Source organism: Capra hircus, chromosome 21 (assembly GCF_001704415.2).
Source record: "Capra hircus breed San Clemente chromosome 21, ASM170441v1, whole genome shotgun sequence".
NCBI lineage: Eukaryota > Metazoa > Chordata > Mammalia > Artiodactyla > Bovidae > Capra > Capra hircus.
In genome coordinates, this window is record NC_030828.1 from 43034036 (window position 1) to 43056382 (window position 22347).

At 37.1% G+C, this 22347-nt stretch overlaps 1 protein-coding gene across 5 annotated transcripts in view; it reads left to right on the forward strand.

Annotated features, from left to right (window-relative positions):
* NPAS3 (neuronal PAS domain protein 3) overlaps positions 1 to 22347 on the forward strand; it is a 959897-nt gene that overhangs the window by 292751 nt on the left and 644799 nt on the right. For 4 of the 5 annotated variants that reach the window (XM_018066431.1, XM_018066433.1, XM_018066435.1 and 1 more), the window contains one exon: positions 7232 to 7476. In XM_018066431.1, the coding sequence (XP_017921920.1) occupies positions 7232 to 7476 (245 nt within the window). Of the gene's footprint in view, positions 1 to 7231; positions 7477 to 7584; positions 7636 to 22347 lie in introns of all 5 variants that reach the window. The other variant, XM_018066432.1, reaches the window with a different exon arrangement.

Sequence of the window (22347 nt, forward strand, 5' to 3'; positions counted from 1 at the left end):
ACCGGAGTAACTATAGATTTCACCGTTAACTATGACCAGAGATCTGACAAGTATGCAGGTGTTCAAAGGTTCATGAGTTAAAATGCTGCAGCCTTTGATGAATTTTTGATGGCTGCATTTTTAATACAGGTCGACCTTCTTCCTTTGAGGCTGCATGCCAGATTAATTGATAAATAGTAGAAGTCTAGTGCTGGATTCTCCTAAGCAAAACAAGTAGGAAAATCCATAAAAAAAAAAAAAAAGCCTGTCTGGCTCCTTAGAGGTACTTTACAAAGGTAAAATTTAAAGTGGTTTTTACCCTACTTTTCCTTTCCCCTAGAGTTAGTGACCAAAACCTGCCGTGTTCTTTTATAAAGACTAGTTATTGTACTCTAAAAGTTTACATGAAGGTGTTAACTTTGAGGCTTAGAGAGAGGATTTTTATGTAGAGAGAGAATGGATCTGTTGATAATGTCCATATAAGAAATCATTCCATAAATATAATTATAAAGTATTAAAAAATAGCTGATAGATATCTGGCTGTGAAGAAGTTGTTGAATAAGAAACATTTGACTAAGGTGACTTACTTCTATTGGTTCCTCTGTGACAGTTACTATTTGTGCTCTGTTTTATTCTGTAAATATCCAACTGTATTGTTTCTGTAATCACTATCACCATTTCTGTGAAGTAGGAAACCAAAGAAATGAATTTTGCAAAGCTAAATTTGACAAACCACAAGAGACAACTTAGTTCTTTTAATGAGTCATCACATCCAAAATTACCTGTTTTTTCCACTGTGGAAACAATTGACACCTTTATCCAACTCTGAGACAGCTTTAGAGAGATCGCAAGTGCTAACTCCATTTCATAATATTGGCTTTGTGATAGTGGCAGTGCCTGTTTGTTTGTTTGTTTGTTTTTGAAAGAAGCAACAAAACTTTCTTTTACCTTTTTTTCCTGTCTCATTTCTGGCTCAAGTAGAGTTTCACGATTCAGCCTTGCCCCTAGTATGGAGGCTATAACTGGAAACTGCTGTTGTCCTTCCAAGTTTCTTCCCCGCTCCAAATGTTCTGGGTGAGCTCTCCATGGTCCTGGATTTGGAGCTTTGCCTGACAGACAGAAATTTCATATTTGTGATGTTTTGGGAGATGCTTTGAAAGATCTTCTTCCTGCTAGGAATACACATATACTCTTTCTGATGAATAATTATCATTGCAATTTTGAAGTCTTCCATAGAAGCTTTCACAGTCTTCCCGAGTAACCCACCCATTCCCTTAATTACTGTTTGGATGTTCATTTTTCTCTATAAACAAAATTGCTTGTCAATTTTGAATGCCAGTTTTTTCTACTTTAGGGAACTAAAAAATGATCCTTTATTATTCTTAGCATAGGAAATCACTTATTTATAAACATTTCATCTTCCATTAATGAGACATGTACTTTTTATTTGAACAAGTCATTGAGTATATCTTTAGTAAAAGACAGGTAGACCTAGGTGTAAGGAGGAACATAATGAAAAATCAATATCTCTGCAATCAAGTAGTTTTATTTCACTTAAGTACAGTGTGGTATGTCAGAACCAGTAGATGGAAATCTTATTGGTGAGAACACAGTGTAAATTATAAAGGACCTCAAAGCATAGAACAGTTAGTGTGACATGAGCTTGGGTTTTCATTTAACACATCTTATACAGTATTACTGTGTCCTAGGCACCACTATAAATATGTTTTTAACTACCCCAGTTAATTTTAACAGGAGCCTTATGAAACAGTATTATCATCACATATCACAGGTGAGAAACTGAGGCAAAAGAGGTTAAGTAAGTTGCTCATGTTTACTTATTATGTAATTAGTCATAGAGCCAGGATTTAAGCACAGGCTCTGGAATTCATGCACTTACCCTCTGTCTCCTGCTAGTGTGGAAGACATGCTGATAGAGGCAGCAACAGAACTTGAAGAAAGTGAGAATCATGAGTTGAGAGAACATGGAGGCATTTAAATAAATAGGCAATTTTAGGGTTATCACCAAGCAGAAGTCAGCCCTCTGATTTAATTTCTACTGTCACTATATGGGAAGTAAAATTTACTAAAAAATGAAAGTCATAAGTGGCAGTAAAGAAAGGAGTTTGAGAAACAATGAGTAAAAAAACATAGGTATTTAGAATTATAGAAACTATAGCCTGAATGAAAAATAAAGTGATAGGAAAGATGCTACTAGTTAAAAGAAAATTGTAAAGAATTCTGGAGGAACAAGGTGATAATCAGATGTGGTGCTAAGATTAAAACAGTCAGGCTTTTCCTAGGTATAAAGTTGTTATAATAGTAGTCAGTGCCTATAGTGACTTTCCTGGTGGCTCAGATGGTAAAGAATTTCCCAGCAATGCAGAAGACCTGGGTCAGAAAGACCCCCTGGAGAAGGGAATGGCAACCCACTCCAGTATTCTTGCCTAGAGAATTCTGTGGACCGAGGAACCAGCAGGGTGCAGTCCGTGGGGCTGCATAGAGTTGGACAGACTGAGCGACTAACGTTCTCACTTTCACTTTCCATGTTTATGTAACATTTACAACATGGCAGTTGTAAGTAATATATGTCAAGACATTTAGCACTTGACATATATTAGCTCAATTACTCCTCTGAAGAATATTGTGAAGTATGTTCTACTCTAATGTCTGTTTCCCAGATGAGGAAATTGAGGTCCAAAGAAGCTGAGACTTCTGTCCAAGATTGCCAGCTAGTAACTGTGTGATAATGTAGACATGGAGTCCCTACTCCAAACATCTGTGCTTCCAAGAAAGCTTAAGTATAGCTTGACTATATTTAGGCATTCTTCAGTCTTACTAAAATTCTGTTGTAAACTAAAGGAGACTCTACCACATTTAGAGTTTACGAACTATCTTAACTGTTGCAATATAGAACTGTCCAAGGGAGGTTCACTTCTTTATGTTATTATGAAATTATCACGTGAGCCGTTGCAGTGGTCCCAGAAGATTTGCCAAATGCTACTTGTGTGTCATCCTCATGGTCTAAGATGATAAAATTGAAATTCAACATAGTGAATTAGAATCATCATGTCTACAATGGCCAAAGTGGATCTCAGAATTCCTACACTGGAACTCTTTCCATGGAACATACAGCTTGCCAAAGGAACTTAAAATACATGGAGGATTCAAAAAATAACTTTATGTTTAGCAAATACTGACTGCTGAATCTTCATTCTTAGTAAACTCTTTTTTGATTGCTTGTTAGGTATATGCTTAAAGGTATAACTTTATAAATGTGTAAAAATTGCTTAAAGATGTTGAATGAAAACATACATTAAATAGTATTATTTTAACCAAGGATATTTTAAGGATAAGTTAATTCTAGCAACATCAGTGGCAAAAAGAGAGCAGAATCCAGCTTTATAACCCTTATAAGAAGAAATTCTATATGTTAGATTATTATTCTTTTGGATGGAGTGATGGATCCCTTTTGAAAATTTGAGAATCATTTAATAAACCCTCAAAAATATACATATATTGCATTATTTTGGATATGATTTTCAGATATGTATGTGTGTCTTTGAAAATAGTTGTTGATTTACTCTTGGTGGTAATTATTAATGAAGATGATATTGTTGTCATCACAGAGTTAAAATTTTGATTTGTGGAGGATTTTCTGTTATTCAGAGTCTAAGTGGAAGAGCATTAAAATAGTGGGAATTTTGGGCCTAAGAAGTAACTTATTACTTAATCATATTTTAGGTGGCAGAGATCAGGCAGTAACACTTACTCACAGTCAATCCATTCTTTCTCTAGTGTTTAGAAATGCAACTGTAATGTTTTGATTTAGAACACAATGTACAAATGCAAATTTATGTTAGGTTTTAATGTAGTCCTTAATTCAGTTTGAGAATTACTTCTAACTAGGCTCTACTTCACAAAAGCAGGCAAAAGATTAATCCACAATCTGTCATTGTCTTAAGGTCTTTAGCTTCATCTATTGTATCAATATCTCCACAACCTTTATAAACCGTTGGCTGTATTTTATTGCTGTTGCCCTCAAAACCAATGACTACTTATTGCAGACACAGTGCCCTCATTCTGGAAATCTTCTGTACTATGGTGTCTGCATAATGATATGATGGGGAGTCATGGAAACCCTTTGTTATTAAGATTATGGACAGGAAGATTACTCCAGTAGGGTAACACAGTGTGTGTAAAGAGATTTTTTTTTAAAGGGGGGGAGTGATAGAGAAGAAGAACTGATAAGATAATATATAGAAGCACATAAAGTAAGTGCTATTTTAGAAAAGCCAAGTGTCAGAGGGCAGTGTTTAAGCGAGGAACCCCAAAGCATTAGTGTCCCCATACCCCACCTTCCCTGAGTGGATGAAAGAAGTCATCTCCACTCTACTTCACCCTTGGAGCCTATTGGGCTACTCCCTGTGATCTTTGGCTTTTCTACCCTTAGCATTAGTTTTTTTCCTTAGGTTATTGATAAGCCCATACAGTAAATATCAATTTCAGAATGATTGCTTAATCCTCTACTGGCTTCAGGTGAATAGAGAAATTCCCATTATGAATGCTAGTAATATTGATTAGGTATCAGATGAATCCATTTGTGACCACTGACTGACATATATAGGGAAAATTACATATAACATCCATGTGAAACTTCTGGCAGAATTGACCTCCCGAATTATTACCCAATTGCAAAATGAGTCCCTGCTCCATTGTTGACCAAATGGCGTGTTTTATTTGGCTTGCATGATTTTCAAAAATGCCAATTAGTTAACATAAGCGTAGAACGTAACATAAAGTTGGAGATAATATGTAAAAATTCAGATTTTTGTTTTCTAGAAATAGCAGTAGCTGAAATCTGGCAGCACATGCAAGCCTTCCCCCAAAGCAGCACACGCAAGGTGAAAACTGTATATGCCTTCCTTTGCCGGGGCTGTCATCCGCCAGTCAGCATCAGGCCTCTTTATTCATTGACATTCCCTGCCTTAACCCTGCAAGCCCTTGAGTTAGCAGCCTTGCTCCACAGCTCCATCATAGTCACTTACAGGACCAAAATACACACGCACACACACACACACACACACACACACAGACACACACACACACAGACACACACACACACAGACACAGACACACAGACACACAGACACACACACACACACACACACACACACATGTTCAGCCCACCTTCTGGAGTAGTATTTGATTATGAGAACACAAAAAGAGCAAAGCACTGAACTTGAAGCACTGCACTCTACAAGTGGTAGATAAAACATGTCAAGTGACATAGTTCTTTGGGTACAGCTGACTTAAATGGTGTTAGATAGATTACTTTTATTGTATGGGGGTAGAGGAGGGCTATGAATCATTGTTTTATCCTAAGATGTTGACATAGATTCAGATTTTACCTGTAATTGGTCAGACTTTAAGACATCTCTTACTTTTGTGTACCTAGTTATCAGTAAGCCACACTGAGCATTTGAATAATTGGATGGAGGTCAGTTAGAATTTTGGGAAACAAAATCACACAGCTTTTCCTTATAAATTAGTGATGTTTCCACTGAAGATTATCACCAGAGATATCAGGACAAAGATTTGTCACCTGTGACTGCTTTGACTCTGAAATTGGTAGTGTTAATTGGTCTAGTTCTGAGAAATACATTAGCTGGCTAATGTCGAATATTTTATTAATGGAGCGAACATGAAACCTGTTGGGCTATTAGCCTAGCAAGTATTTGACCCAAACGTCATGGAGTTATTTAAATTACATAGACACTCAGTAAAGCACCTGAAGTGTCTGCAGTGAAAACAGTTTTCCACTATGAACATCAGACATGGTCGAAGGTAATATGGAATGTTACTGCTCATCTCAAGAGGCTGAAGCCATATAGCTGCACTCATTTTGACCTGTTCCTCTGGTCTTGCTCCTCTTTCTTGATATTTTATGTTGGGGAAACTAGGATGCTAGATTCAAAGATTTTAAATGTTTTCAAAGCCCAATAAAATGGATACTTATATATGATGTTAATAATACCTTGATACTGTAAATATTGCCCAATTATTTATCATCACAGTCTGATTTTGAATTTTATTTTTCATCAGACAGAAAACAGAGCAATTCAGAGTAAGTGGATTTCTCCTGTCAGATGCTCACATATAACTTCAGTTGTGCCAGATTCTGCCCTCAGCAATGTGAGCAAACTTCAAACAGAAATGTGCATAAATAGTTAAAGGAAAATGCTGGGTCCCACCTGTTGCCTCTTCTGTGAAGTAATATGTCTATAATGTTTATAAATTTTAATAACCCATATGGAGCTTTATCTTTCAACATTAAATTTATATTATTTTAAAGTTTGACTTTTCTGGGTGATATATTTTATTCTCTAATATCTTAGAGAATCTATCCATCTATGGATGTATGCTCCTTAATAAAGAATTAAAGTATTCTCTTATCAACCAATTACCAGTGCATTTATAAAGTTCCATTGCAATCATCATTTTCAATGAGAGGTTTTATTTATCTGAGTGAAGGTTATGATTTTTATTGAGGGCTGGAAGCACATCAACATTTTATTTGTTAATTCTGTGAACTGTTTTTTTGTTTAGCCTTTGTTCCTCGAAATGGTAATAGAAAAAATTTTTAAAAATATGTCCTTTTGAGGGTTTAGTCTTCCCTGGTGGCTCAGATGGTAAAGAATCTGCCTGCAATGAGGGAGACTCGGGTTCAATTCCTGGGTCAGGAAGATCCCCTGGAGAAGGGAATGGCAACCCACTTTAGTATTCTTGCCGGGAGAATCCCATGGACAGAGGAGCCTGGCAGGCTGCAGTCCATAGGGTCACAAAGAGTTGGACACAACTGAGCAACTGAACATACACTCACATATGCAGATATGTAATTATAATCACAGTCTTTTAAATTGTTCATAGCTTATAATAGCAAGCATCACCTGTAAATCTTGTCTCAAAAACAAACTATATCTCAGTGCATGGTTAATTGGAGGGAAAAACTTAACAAGTAAACTATTTTTACTCATTGCACATGAGTTTATGGCGTATAAGCCCAGAGGTTTTAGTGGTCTTTATCTGGAACTCCTTTTACCATGGCCCCGAAATTTTGAAGAAAATGTTGGTAGACTTTTGCTGGTTGTGGGGAGGGGCGTGCATGGATGAAGTAAAAACAAAAGCAGTGTTCATCTGATTGACAGAATCACACGTTCTAAACAGCACTTTTTCACTCCTTTGATTCCAGTTTACAAGCACTGAGAAAGGAGAAGTCCCGGGATGCTGCCCGCTCCCGCCGGGGAAAAGAAAACTTTGAGTTCTATGAATTGGCCAAGTTGTTGCCTCTTCCTGCAGCCATCACTAGCCAGCTTGACAAGGCCTCCATCATTCGACTTACAATCAGCTACCTGAAAATGAGGGACTTTGCTAACCAGGGGGACCCTCCATGGAACTTGCGAATGGAAGGCCCTCCACCTAACACATCAGTAAAAGGTAAGGTTTCAGCCCTTGTTGATCCTGGAGTGTAGTCTGTTGGTGTCTCTGAGATGAAACGTTTACCATCATCCTCTCTTCTTTTCCTGCATATCAAATCCTTTAAAGGGATACAATTGTGGAAATCTGAACTCTGCATGAGAAAGACACCATGTGAAGGTGAAATAAACCTCTTCTATTTCTATTTTATTTTCAAAAAGTCTGTCAGCCTAAATATGCTGTCACTTTAGATAAGGTTTCAGAGAAATGAGAATGAAATGACTTACATTAAAATGTTTCTTGGGTTTAATTTATGTTATGCTAATACATGCTAATTATTATTAAGTGGGGGGTGGTTAAGAGAATACTTGGTAAAGGTTAGGACTAACATTTTCTGATTTTAGTTACCAAAGAGAGGCAGGGAGCAGAGTACAGTTGTAGCAGGCATTTTGAATAATGATTTTATTAACTAACAAAGTGATCAATCTATGTATTATTTCAACTTTTTATATATAGTGCCTACAATTTATAAATATAAACATGTATTTATGCTCCCAATCTGGATGTACTTACCCTTAAAATTTATTAAAACTTTAGGTCTTTTTTACTCTGATACTTAGGAGGGCTATTTTCTTGCATGCTCTTGAAACATCTAATAATTAATGAGATTTTAAGCATATGAATATGCATGCATGTGTTTATTGATGTACATGTGATGTTGGCCACTGATTTTCTTTAACAGTGTATCACTCAAGGCATGGAATGGGATCTGTTGGTTTTTCTGCTTTAACTTTGTATCTAGGCCCTTGATGAGCATGGAATAACTGGACATGGGATGGAATTGCAGGCAGCCTTCTCTGGGGGAGGAATTAGATTCTTAGCTATGTGATTACACCTTGATGAGTGTGATTACACCTTGATGATTACACCTGTGAAGTCCCTGTATTCTTGGCTATTGTAGGGAAGGATACTGGGGGAAGCTATAACTTCTTATAGGATTCAAATAAAATGAAAGTTCAACAGCAGTGACTTGACAATTCTGTGCTAAGAGGTGTAATCATATGTACGTAGATACCTGTGTGAATCTGTTTGCATCTTTGCTATTGTTACTTAGAGATTCTGTTTCTTATGCTTATTAGAGAAGGAAAATTTGAATGCAAATTGTAACAGGTTTTTTTCTCTAGGGCAGAGGTTGGCATACATTTTCTGTAAAGGCCATATATAGTAAACATTTTAGTTTTGGGGGAGTACTCAACTCTGCCATTGTAGAATGAAATCAATCATACACAAACAAACCACAAGGTATGGCTGTGTTCTAACAAAACCATAACTTGCAAAGCAGGCAGGTGCCACCAAGTTTGGCCCACAAGCCATAGTTCACAGACTCCTGCTCTAAGTATAAGAATGACATTTGAAGGTTGAGAAGAACATACAACAGAGATAGCTCTCAAGGGCAGGGTGTCAGTATGAGGAAGCACATGACAAATAGACCAAGGCACATTCATGCTTTCCTTACACAGCCCTTCTACCCTTAAGAATGTTGATGTCAGCTTGGTCATATACCAGTCCATGTTCCAGATACTAAAACAGGAATTTTCCGAAGCCAAGGATGTAAGTATAATCCTAGTAAATACTTAAGAGTTTATTTAGTAGGTTGTCTTTGTGTTTATTCAAAATCATGTAAGATGAATGGATACATGTAGCAGGTTAGAAATCACAAAAAAATATAAAATATATTCTTAATCTTTTTATTCAATTTGGAATGCATTGACTGAGGAACTTATATTAACTTGTTTAACATAATTATCTCTTCCTTCCATCTTTTCTTTAAGAGAGTTGGTAGCTTATAGGCTTCCTTGGTAGTGGTTACTGCCAAAGTAGAAAAGTCTAATGGTTCCATGGTCTGTCTTCTCTTCTTGCTCTTGTTTAGTCGCTAAATCATGTTTGACTCTTTTGTGACCCCCCCTGGACCATAGTCCACCAGGCTTCTCTGTCCATGGGATTTCCCAGGCAAGAATACTGGATTGGGTTGCCATTTCTTTCTCCAGGGGATCTTCCTGACCCAGAGATCGCACCCACGTCTCCTGAACTGGTGGGTGGTTTCTTTACCACTGAGCCACCAGGGAAGCCCTGTTCATTCTTCTACAATGTAGTAATTCTGCTTGCTTTTGGAATCATGACCTTTTAGAGATGCATACGTATAGATAATATAGAACTAAGCCCTCATGTTACCGGTGAGGAAAATGATGTAGAAAGGGCTTACAATTAAGTATTAGAAGATCTAAAATTTGAATCCCATTGTATTGTTTTTCTGTCTAGGGCTCTTTCTATCAGATATTATTTCTAGCAATAATATTTGATTCCTATCACCATCATCAAACATTCCAGGTGAGAATGCTCTTAGCTTTGGACTATGGCTAATAATTCATTTTTGTGACCTCCAGTCAACTTAACTATGTAAATACTAATGATGAAGATGGATTAAAATAAGATAAAATACTGTCTCTGCTCATAGGATAAGTTCAGTCTATAGAGGAACATGGTGATGTCAGTGAGAAAAGTGGGAAGATTGGAATTTATATATCAGACTTTATTATTTAAAAAATTTTACCCAGATTATCACAGATCACCCAGCTGGCACATGTTTACTCCCTCTATTAGAAATCTGATGATAGTCTAAAACTGAAGTCTCTACTGTACTGAAGTATGGGACTTGATACTATTTACTCTGGCTCTCAAAGGTTTCTAGGAATGCAATGGATGCTTTTGGTAAGCTGGTTCTGCTGTACAATATATGTATATTTTATTGCTTTCCTCTAGTTCTTTAATGCAAACCTGCTACTCATTCTGATCAAACATTCATGAAACAACAACATCAAAAGAAATTCATTTTAATTTGCTAAGGTCTTCTATGTTGTGCCCTTGAAGAAGTTCATATGGATAAACAAGCTTATATAAATAGCCTCCAGCCTCATGTGAAGTGCAGTTCATAATCCAACAATAAAACAGTAGACATTATACTTTGTGCTTCTCCAAGCAGTCTCTTGAATAAACCTAAAGGCATTTGGAAATTTATATGAAAAGTGCTTACATGATGTAGGCAGCATCTTTTTAATGTGATGAGTTGTTCATGTTAATAATTAAATTTCAAAGCTTAAATTTAAATTTGTCCCAAACAACTATATAGAAATTTAATTATTTTAATTTACTGCTTCAGAAAGGTTCTTTATTCTGCCCTGTGTTCATCATATCTTTTCTTAAAAGTCTATAAAGGTTGATGAGTTTGTTTTGTGATGCCCATTGTGTACAGATTATTGCAAGTTATGCTTGCAGAAAGCACACTCAGGTGGCAGTGTGTAATATGTCCTGAGTCAATTACTTCATGGAAATGATATGTTAAGCAATTGGAAGGTAACAGATAGTTTTTTTCCATTATTTTAGAAATATCTCTATTGTTATAATACAGATCAAATCTACAATGAACATTATGCATTATTCAAGAAATGACCAGGCATTCTCAGCAGTGTTTCAGCTAAATAACTGATGATTGTAACCTTTAAAGAAATCTCATTGTGGTGACTGTTGGTAAATCACTTCTCCATTCATAGTAATCTCTGTTTAGAGGCTATCTAGAAGCCATTATATCTTTTATTAATCTTAAAAGCAATGGCTGCTGATTTGACATTTGCTAAAACTAGATAAATTTTCTGTCTTTCTAATACCACAGACTTCAGTCAGTTTTTGGAGTATATCTGTGTCTGCTGTAACTCTATTAACCCAGGAGTATTTACCACTGTAAACATAAGTTTTATTTCACTTTAAACATTGCAGCTTTTAAACAACAATTTTCCTATATGTGTGACAGGCCGCAATCTTACGGTATGCAAAATACAAGACATATTTAGCTTTTGGAAGGGAACAATTGAAAACTATGCAAGACAACTCGTGGTTGAAATCAACTGAACACATTACGGAAGAACTTGAATATTTTCATGGAATTTCCTTATACTATTTCAAGTATCTATGTGGTTTAATATAGATGTTTCTGAGAGGAGAAACTTTCAGGTCTTTATTTAAGCAACTTAGAATTTATTATTAGCCAAAGACCATACTATTACTTAAGCAATGATGTCTAATGGATTCATTTACGTTATTCATGTAGGGTAAAAGAGTATAGGACATCCTTCAGAATAACACTGAATTACTACTATAATGATTGTCTCTGAGATATAAATAGTATTTTATAAAATGGTTGTAGTTGCATAGAAGGTAGAGATTCCAAGACAGGCTGAGCGATAGGCCTTCTTGGTTTAAGCAGCTCAAAGGTCTTGATTTCTCTTCTGGCATTTTACTGTGTGCTGACACTATGTTACCTCTCCCAAGTCACATTCATGTTTGGGTACAAGTGTCATATTCCTTGTTATTAAAAAGTCATGTAAAATGAAAATTCTTAGAAGCAGTACATGGCATGTATATCAACATGTGGTAGTCTTTATTTTCAAATAGCTAAATGCCTAATGGTGACTCCTTAGGTTCTGAAAAAGAGCTTCCTACTGCTCTTCCCTGGGAGCTCAGATGGTAAAGAATCCACCTGCAATGCAGGAGACCTCCATTCGATTCCTCGGTCAGGAAGATGCCCTGGAGAAGGGATAGTCCACCCACTCCAGTATTCTTGGGTTTCCCTGGTGACTCAGATGGTAAAGAATCCACATGCTTCTGTGGGAGACCTGGGTTCGAACCCTGGGTTGGGAATATCCCCTGGAGGAGGGCACGGCAACCCACTCCAGTATTCTTGCCTGGAGAATCCCCATGGACAGAGTAGCCTGGCAGACTAGAGTCCATGGGGTCGCAAAAAGTCTGACACAACTGATCTACTAAACACAGCATAGGCCTAGGAGAATGGGAGAGAAGATGGAAACTTGGTTCCTATTCTTAACTCCATTACCCTCAGTAGACTGAGAGCCTGACTCTCTAGTCTAGACTCTAGTTTTATTTGCCTCATCCCAAAGTCAGTGGTGGCACCACATAAAAACAGAATCTTCCAAAATCCAAGCTGACAATGCTCATTGCTGTTTATTTTGGTAGCAAGTGACAAGTGTTACTGGTATATGGAAATATGCGATGATATAACTGCCTTTCTGGGCTTCCCTGGTAGCTCAGCTACTCAGCTGGTAAAGAATCCGTCTGCAATGCAGGAGACCCAGGTTCAATTCCTGAGTCAAGAAGATCCCCTGGAGAAGGGATCGGCTGCCCACTCCAGTATTCTTGGGCTTCCCTAGTGGCTCAGACAGTGAAGAATCCACCTGCAATGCAGGAGACCTGTGTTCAATAACTGGGTTGGGAAGATCCCCTGGAGGAGGGCATGGCAACCCACTCCAGCAATCTTTTCAGGAGAATCCAATGGACAGAGGAAACCTGGCAAGTCATAGGGTGTCAGAGTCAGACACAACTGAGCCACTAAGCACAACTGTCTTTCCTTAGATATGCTTTGAGGAAGGATCTTTAATTATATGCTATAATCCCTTTATATATTTCTGACAAAGTTATTACTTCTGAAAGAAGTTCATTTTTTTTAGTGTTAAAGTTATCTTTATCTTTTTAATATTTTTCATACATACAAGCTTTATTATAAAATTGTAAGCTCAGTTTATGAAACTCATTAAAGTAAAAAGATAGAAAAAATTCACCTATAATGTTACCACCCAGACAAATACCATTGATAGTATTTTGATGGATTTCCCTTTCTTCTGTACATGTTAAACAAAGGTTAGCTTTTAATCTTACTTTTGCACACACAATATCTTGTATCCCACCCTTTGCACTTAATATTCATGAGCATTTCTCATTGTGCACATGTTTTTTAACATAATTTTTCATGGTTGTATAAATAAATCATTATATGAACCACTTTAAATCCTTTTGAGACACAGTAGTAAGTGAATGAATGAGTGAAAAGTGAAAAAATAAATGAGGTTTCCCTAGTTATATAATTGATTTCACTATTTTTCTTTCATTGTTTACAATTTGGCAAACAGTGCTACAATGAACATTTTTGCTCATACTGCATTTTAGTGGGTTCTTTTTTAAAAAAATGTATTTATTTTAATTGGAGGCTAATTAATTTACAGTATTGTAGTGTTTTTGCCATACTCTGACATAAATCAGCCACGGGTGAACATGTGTCCCCTATCCTGAACCCCCCGCCCACCTCCTTCCCTATCCCATCCCTCCACTCAGGACCATCCCAGTGCACTGGCCCTGAGCACCCTGTCTCATGAATCGAACCTGGACTGGTGATCTATTTCACATATGGTAATATACAAGATTCAATGCTATTCTCTCAAATCATCCCACCCTCACCTTCTCCCACAGAATCCAAAAGTCTGTTCTTTACATCTGTGTCTCTTTTTCTGTCTTACATATAGGGTCATTGTTACCATCTTTCTAAATTCCATATATATGCATTAATATACTGTATTGGTGTTTTTCTTTCTGACTTACTTCACTCTGTATAATAGGCTCCAGTTTCATCCACCTCATTAGAACTGTTATGCATTCTTTTTAATAGCTGAGCAATATTCCACTGGGTATACGTACCACAGCTTTCTTATCCATTCGTCTGCTGATGGACATCTAGGTTGCTTCCATGTCCTGGCTATTGTAAACAGTGCTGTGATGAACATTGGGGTACACGTGTCTCTTTCAATTCTGGTTTCCTCCGTGTGTATGCCCAGCAGTGGGATTGCTGGGTCATAAGGCAGTTTTATTTCCAGTTTTTTAAGGAATCTCCACACTGTTCTCCATAGTGGCTGTACTAGTTTGCATTCCCACCAACAGTGTAAGAGGGTTCCCTTTTCTCCACACTTTCTTCAGCATTTATTGTTTGTAGACTTTGATAGCAGCCATTCTGACTGGCATGAGATGGTACCTCATTGTGGTTTTAATTTGCATTTCTCTGATAATGAGTGATGTTGAGCATCTTTTCATGTGTTGGTTAGCCATTTCTAGGTCGTCTTTGGAGAAATGTCTATTTAGTTCTTTGGCCTATTTTTTGATTGGGTCGTTTATTTTTCTGGAATTGAGCTGCATGAGCTGCTTGTATATTTTTGAGATTACTTCTTTGTTAGTTGCTTCATTCGCTATTATTTTCTCCCATTCTGAAGGCTATCTTTTTACCTTGCTTGTAGCTTCCTTCATTGTGCAAAAGCTTTTAAGTTTAATTAGGTCCCATTTTTTATTTTTGCTTTTATTTCCATTACTCTGGGAGGTGGGTCATAGAGGTTCCTGCTGTGATTTATGTCAGAGAGTGTTTTACCTATGTTTTCCTCTAGGAGTTTCTGGTCTTACATTTAGATCTTTAACTCATTTTGAGTTTATTTTTGTGTATGGTGTTACAAGTGTTCTAATTTCCTTGTTTTTTCACAAGTGGTTGACCAGATTTCCCAGCACCACTTGTTAGATTGTCTTTTTTCCATTGTATAGTCTTGCCTCCTTTGTCAAAGATAAGGTGTCCATAGGTGTGTGGATTTATTGCTGGGCTTTCTATTTTGTTCCATTGATCTCTATTTCTGTCTTTGTGCCAGTAACATACTGTCTTGATGACTGTAGCTTTGTAGTATAGTCTGAAGTCTGGTAGGTTGATTCCTCCAGTTCCATTCTTCTTTCTCAAGATTGCTTTGACTATTCGAGGTTTTTTGTATTTCCATACAAATTGTGAAATTATTTGTTCTGGTTCTCTGAAAAATACCACTGGTAGCTTTATAGGGATTACATTGAATCTATAGATTGCTTTGAGTAGTATACTCATTTTCACTATATTGATTCTTCTGATCCGTGAACATGGTATATTTCTCCATCTATTTGTGTCCTCTTTGATTTCTTTCACCAGTGTTTTATAGTTTTCTGTGTATAGGTCTTTTGTTTCTTTAGGTAGCTTTATTCATAAGTATTTTATTCTTTTCATTGCAATGGTGAATGGTGAATACTCTTTGTTAGTGTATAGGAATGCAAGGGATTTCTGTGTGTTAATTTTATATCCTGCAACTTTACTATATTCATTGATTAGCTCTAGTAATTTTCTGTTGGTGTCTTTAGGGTTTTCTGTGTGGAGGATCATGCCATCTGCAAACAGTGAAAATATTACTTCTTCTTTTCCAATATGGATTCCTTTTATTTCCTTTTTTTTTTTTTTTTTCTGTTGCTGTGGCTAAAACTTCCAAAACTATGTTGAATAGTAGTGGTGAGAGTGGGCACCCTTGTCTTGTTCCTGACTTTAGGGGAAATGCTTTTGATTTTTCACCATTGAGGATAATGTTTGCTGTGGGTTTATCATATATGGCTTTTATTATGTTGAGTTATGTTCCTTCTATGCCTGCTTTCTGGAGGGTTTTTATCATAAATGGGTGTTGAATTTTGTCAAAGGGTTTCTCTGCATCTATTGAGATAATCAATGGTTTTTATCTTTCAGTTTGTTAATGTAGTATATCACATTGATTGACTTGAGAATATTGAAGAATCCTTGCATCCCTGGGATAACGCCCACTTGATCATGATGTATGATCTTTTAAATATGTTGTTGGATTCTGTTTGCTAGAATTTTGTTAAGGATTTTTGCATCTATGTTCATCAGTGATATTGGCCTGTAGTTTTCTTTTTTTTAAGCATCTTTATCAGGTTTTGGTATTAGGGTGATGGTGGCCTCATAGAATGAGTTTGGAAGTTTACCTTCCTCTGCAATTTTCTGGAAGAGTTTGAGTAGGATAGGTATTAGCTCTTCTCTAAATTTTTGGTAGAATTCACCTGTGAAGCCACCTGGTCCTGGACTTTTGTTTGTTGGAAGATTTTTTATTACAGTTTTAGTTTCTGTGCTTGTGATATGTCTGTTAAGATTTTCTATTTCATCCTGGTTCCATTTTGGAAGGTTATACTTTTCTAAGAATTCATCCATTTCTTCCAAGTTGTCCATTTTATTGGTGTATAGTTGCTGATAGTAGTCTCTTATGATCCTTTGTATTTCTATGTTGTCTGTTGTGATCTCTCCACTTTCATTTCCAATTTTGTTGATTTGATTCTTCTCCCTTTTTTTCTTGATGAGTCTATTGGTCTAATGGCTAACGGTTTGTCTATTTTATTTATCTTCTCAAAGAACCAGCTTTTAGTTTTGTTGATATTTGCTATAGTCTCCTTTTTTTCTTCATTTGTTTCTGCCTTAATTTAAATACTACCCTTTTGTTTTCTTTAGTTTTGCATCATGGTGGGATGAGCATTGTTAATATCGGCACACACCAATAGGATCTCCATGTCTGATACAGGACAGGAAGGGCTTTCTAACAAATGCGGGTTTAATAATGGTAGAGTAATTCTCTGAGACTTTAATTCTGTAAAGTTTCACATGGTATCAGGAAAAGCTTTACTCTCTATGAATGAGGAGACTGCAGTGTGTGTTTGGCATGAAGAATATATAAAGCACTGCTGGGTTCTTGCCACATGCTGCTGTTGCAGTATTTGTTCGTCATTCTTTTCAGTCCATTTGGCACTATTGAGTATCTTGAATTAGACTCAACTCCAAACATCAACTCAAAGAAAGCATATTTATGGGTATGTGACTGTGAACATGTGAAAATTCAGGTGTGCTAGTTAGCTATGGCCTTACCTGGTGGCTCAGAGATAAAGAATCCTCCTGTCAATTCAGGAGACACTAGTTCAATTCCTGGGTTAGCAAGATCCCCTAGAGAAGGAAATGGCGACCCACTCCAGTATTCTTATCTGGGAAATCCCATGGACAGAGGAGCCTGGAAGACTATAGTCCATGGGGTCACCAGAGTTGAACATGACTTAGCAACTAAACAATCACAACACAAAGTTAGCTATACTGCCAGGGCAACAAGCAATCATAGCATCTCAGTAGTATGACATAAAGCTTTTACTCTTCTCATGGCTTCACATAGCCTGGGGGTTGGCAGATCTAGGCTGGGCTTAGCTGTGTGGTTCTACTTTTTGCCATAGCTCTGGCTGAACTTTATTTCCTGCTTAGGCTTCAGTTCAGGTCTGCCTCCTGCCAAGCAGCAGCAGATACTTGTAGGAGAAGCTCTTTTCATGGTGCTGGTAAAGGTATAAGAGGGGTGAACAAAAATGATATCTCTTATGGGAATTTTTGTGGAGACTTCTGGGAATGTGGACAAAAGAGAGCCTGTGTACTATTTTGTATCCTACATCAGAATTCATCAGTCTGTTCCTCTCTGAATAGTCATCTGCTTTTTCTCTAGCAACACTGACTGCCCCATCCAAACATTTATGCCTTTGTACATGTCATCATCTGACTGGATTGTCCTTTCCTTCTTTTGGTTTTCCTGAATTCTTATTCATCTTCCAAAAGCCAGCTTAGATTTACTTGCTTAATAAATATTCTCTCCTTCCCAGAATGTTGGTCATTTCTTTTATAGGTTACCAATATACCTTCTGTTGCTTTAGTATGAATTCATATTCATTATATACTTCTCTCCCTATATTTACACTACGAGCTATTTAAGGGAACAGTCTGGGTCATCTTATGTATGTTTGTGTCCCCATGTGCAGTACCCAGGAAAGTAAGTTTTCAGCCATGTTTTCCAATTAAATTGTATAGAATTGGATTGTGTGTTGGCATTGCTATTAACAGAGCTAAACAGTGCTGATGGGAACTAAGCGTGGGGCTATGTCCTAGGCTAGGAAGAAGAAAAAAAGGGAGAGCAAAAACACCAAGGCAGGACAGAAGAAAAATGTAGGAAAATTATGGAAATAGTGTGAAACTAAGGGGAAATTAAACAGTGTATGGGGTAGGAAGAACTAGGAGGAGTGGTATCCCACCTCTGCCCTGTACTGTCTCCAACTCTGGGATCAGTCATACCATGAAATGGCCTTCCCCTGCCAACATGTTTCTCTCATGTAATGGGCAGGCTAAGGGAGTTGAAAGTTAAAACAAAAAATAGTGTAAAGAAACCCTAAGTGTCTTGAGTGTATGGATTCAAGTCTATTTGACACATCTGAGTACCTTCTCTTAGTAAGTCCTCTGAGTCATCTGCTGAATATTGTGGGGGCATATAAAGAAGGTATGAGGCATGAACCTGACCTTGAAGATATTTACCATTTCTTGAGAAATAAACTTTAGAAAAAAAGGGGAAGAAGGAAGATAAGAGCTTTTGACACAATTAAATATACCATGTGACCTGGGTTAATAAAACCCTATCTAGACCTCAGTTTTCTCATTTGAATTTACTTTTGGTCAGTGATTCTGATCTGGATGATGACTTATCCTCTAACTCAAGACCCAAAATTCCTTAGAAACAATTTAGCAATGATTGTCTCAACTTTTCCTGGGACTATGGGATTTCTTGAAGCTGTTTATTAATAACTTCAAAAGCCACAGGCTCTACCTCTTCACATTCTACTAATATTTCTATTTTCCTTCTTTTACTGAATTTCCCTTTCTGTGAATGCATGTCTCTCCCTGTGCTACAGGTTAAAATACATATGATGTAGTTTCTTCTCTTAAAAACATTTATCTGGTGATTATCAGGATTTGCATATGTGCAATCATTATAAATAAGAGAGGATAATAAGCACACAATCAAGTTTTAAATTAGTCAAGTGCCAAACATATGATGTAGACAAAATATTAATCTAGAACTTAGTATATTTTTGATTTATTTTTACACTTGACAGAATTTTAGGGAACGTACTTAAGTTTTGGGTCACATTCAACTTAATTTAAGAAGTCTCCCATGACTTGATAATGTAATATTTTAGTCATGGGATCCTGCGGTATTGCCTCACATGGTGCTGTACTCACTTACTTAGGACTTTCAAGTTTATGTGCTCTGTTCTTTAGGGCTGAAATTCTCTAACAGCTTTTGTTAGCCCTATCACCTCTTGCAAAGCACAATATATAGTTTCAGCACTCTGCAGATAACAATATTTTATGGGCATAGCAAAGAAAGGAGTCACCTCTGACTGCTTTATATGATTGAAATTGTACTGTGGCTTTAATTATCAGAAATAGCTTTCTAGATGCTGTGCATAAGTCTTAGCTGTACCTTAATAAACATGTGATGACCTCCACCTGTAAAACTAATGTGGCTTTGAATACTGATTGACCACAGCTTTTCACATCCTTTCTGGGTCCATAATATGTCAGTGAATGTCAGAGCCTGGACAGGAGAAGAGGGCCAATAGAATCTTTGGTTTAAGGATCATACAGATCATGTGTTTCAGTCCCTTCACTTCTATGTTAAACATACTGATATAGAAAGAAGTTTAATGATACAAAGTCAGTAGCAAGTACAGGAATGGAATTTGAACCTCTGGAATCCCAATTTGGCGCGTTTTCCTCCATTTCTAAGTCTAGCGTATGTCCCAGCTGTCCACTGGTATTTCTTTTTCCTCTTTCCATTATACATGAACATATGTGCACATGTAAATCTCTTGTGTAGAAATCTACCCTTTTTAGGTCAAATGTTACCATTGTGTCCAAATTCAGAAAATATTTTTAGGCTATTCGAAGGTGAAATATTTAAAATTAAATGAAAAGAATTCTTTTAAAAAGGTATTAAAAGCTAAAATTAGAGGAGGTTGTGTGAAAAGTATATGGGGACTCTCTGTATCAACTTTGCAACTATTTTGTACATCTAAAATCATTCCAAAATCAAATTATTTTAAAAAAAAGCACTATTATACTTTCATGCTGCTGCTGCTGCTAAGTCACTTCAGTCGTGTCCGACTTGGTGCGACCCCATAGATGGCAGCCCACCAGGCTCCCCCATCCCTGGGATTCTCCAGGCAAGAATAATGAAGTGGGGTGCCATTGCCTTCTCCAATTATACTCTCATGGCAGAAACTTAAAACCAATCTCTCCCCATATGGAAACTTGTGTCCCAGTTCCCTACTTTTTCAGTTGGTCACTATTGAATCCATACAGGTTAACCTTCTCTAAGGCTTCATAGTTGGTTGTAGTATTTAAGGAATGTGATTAGCTAGCTATTTCAATAACATCGGGATATGGAAGAAATAGTGGCTTCCCTGGTGGCTCACACTGTAAAGCATCTTCCTGCAATGTGGGAGACAATGGCAGCTCACTCCAGTACTCTTGCCTGGAAAATTCCATGGACTGGTAGGCTATAGTCCATGGGGTCACAAAAAGTCAAACATGACTGAACGACTTCACTTTCACTTTACTTTCATGGAAGATATGAAAATTGATTAACATTTTACATATGGTTTTCTTAGAAGCTTTGTAAATAACATTTCCATCAGTAAGGAGTCAGAGCACACACGTACACCCTGGTTATTCTTCCTCCATTTTTCACTGTGACTCGTGCCGCATTGTCTTCTTGGTCAGTTCAGTTCAGTTGCTCAGTCGTGTCCGACTCTTTGCGACCCCATGAATTGCAACACCACAGGCCTCCCTATCCATCACCAACTCCCAGAGTTCATTCAAACTCACGATGTGAGTCGGTGATGCCATCCAGCCATCTCATCCTCTGTTGTCCCCTTCTCCTCCTGCCCCCAATCCCTCCCAGCATCAGAGTCTTTTCCAATGAGTCCACTCTTCGCATGAGGTGGCCTCAGTCCTGGAGTTTCAGCTTTAGCATCATTCCTTCCAAAGAAATCCTAGGGCTGATCTCCTTCAGAATGGACTGGTTGGATCTCCTTGCAGTCCAAGGGACTCTCAAGAGTCTTCTCCAACACTCAAAAGCATTAGTTCTTCGGTGCTCAGCTTTCTTCACAGTCCAACTCTCACATCCATATATAACTACTGGAAAAACCATAGCCTTGACTAGACAGACCTTTGTTGGCAAAGTAATGTCTCTGCTTTTGAATATGCTATCTAGGTTGGTCATAACTTTCTTTCCAAGGAGAGATTGCCTAAATGGGAAGTTGGAAAGCTAAGACAGAAACTAGTTATAGAGTTCTAGGACACAGTTGACAGACTCTTCCTGTAAAGGACTAGATAGTAAATCCTTTAGCTTTTGTGGTCCACAGAGTCTTTGCTGCTGTGATACAACTATTACATCAAAAAAGCAGCTATGGACAATTAATAACTGAATGAGTGTGACTATATTTGAGTGAACATTTATTAGATCCCTAATTTGTAGACACTGGGATCTAATTATAACATGTAATAAAATATTCCTATGATTTTCTTAACTGTTAAAATTTTCTTAATTCTTTATGGATTTTTATGAATTATATAGAAATACATGGCAAGCTGGATTTGACCTGCAGACTGTAGTATGTCAACTCCTGTAAAGAGCATTTGAACTCGAAGAGACTTAGTTACCTTTTTAGAACCCATTGTAGTAGAAAGCATACTGCTAGTTATAAAAGGCTGGGTCTTGTCTTTGGTACATAGGTATAGTGATAGCAATAAATGGCAAGTTAAATGAAGTTGTTTTTTCTTTTTAATATCTTCATAGCTAATGTGTGTTCACATAATGAACTTACTGTAGTAGCCAACATAACGGAATTGTGTGCCAGCTGGGGTACCATGTTGCATAGTTTTCTAGGTTTCCTTGGGTGCATGCTATCTTCTGCCTAGCATACAGTGCAGAAAAATTAAGGGTAAGTCATTTTAAGTCATTGGCATGGTCTGGCTTACTGTTTTTCTCTGATTCCTCAATTTAATGTTGCATATAATCCAAATTAGGGCTCTTCAGATAGTTGTCCTAGATGCAGGATCTTATTAAAGATAAACATGATTAAAGCTTTGTCCACCTAAGACTATTGTTTGATCATTTTGACTTAACTAATGAAACAACTGGTCAGTTCAGTTAAATTATGTAGGAAAATAAAAACAATTATTTATTATATGCCTGACCATGGTGGGGGAGGGGCTTAAGGCATGATATGGCTATGACC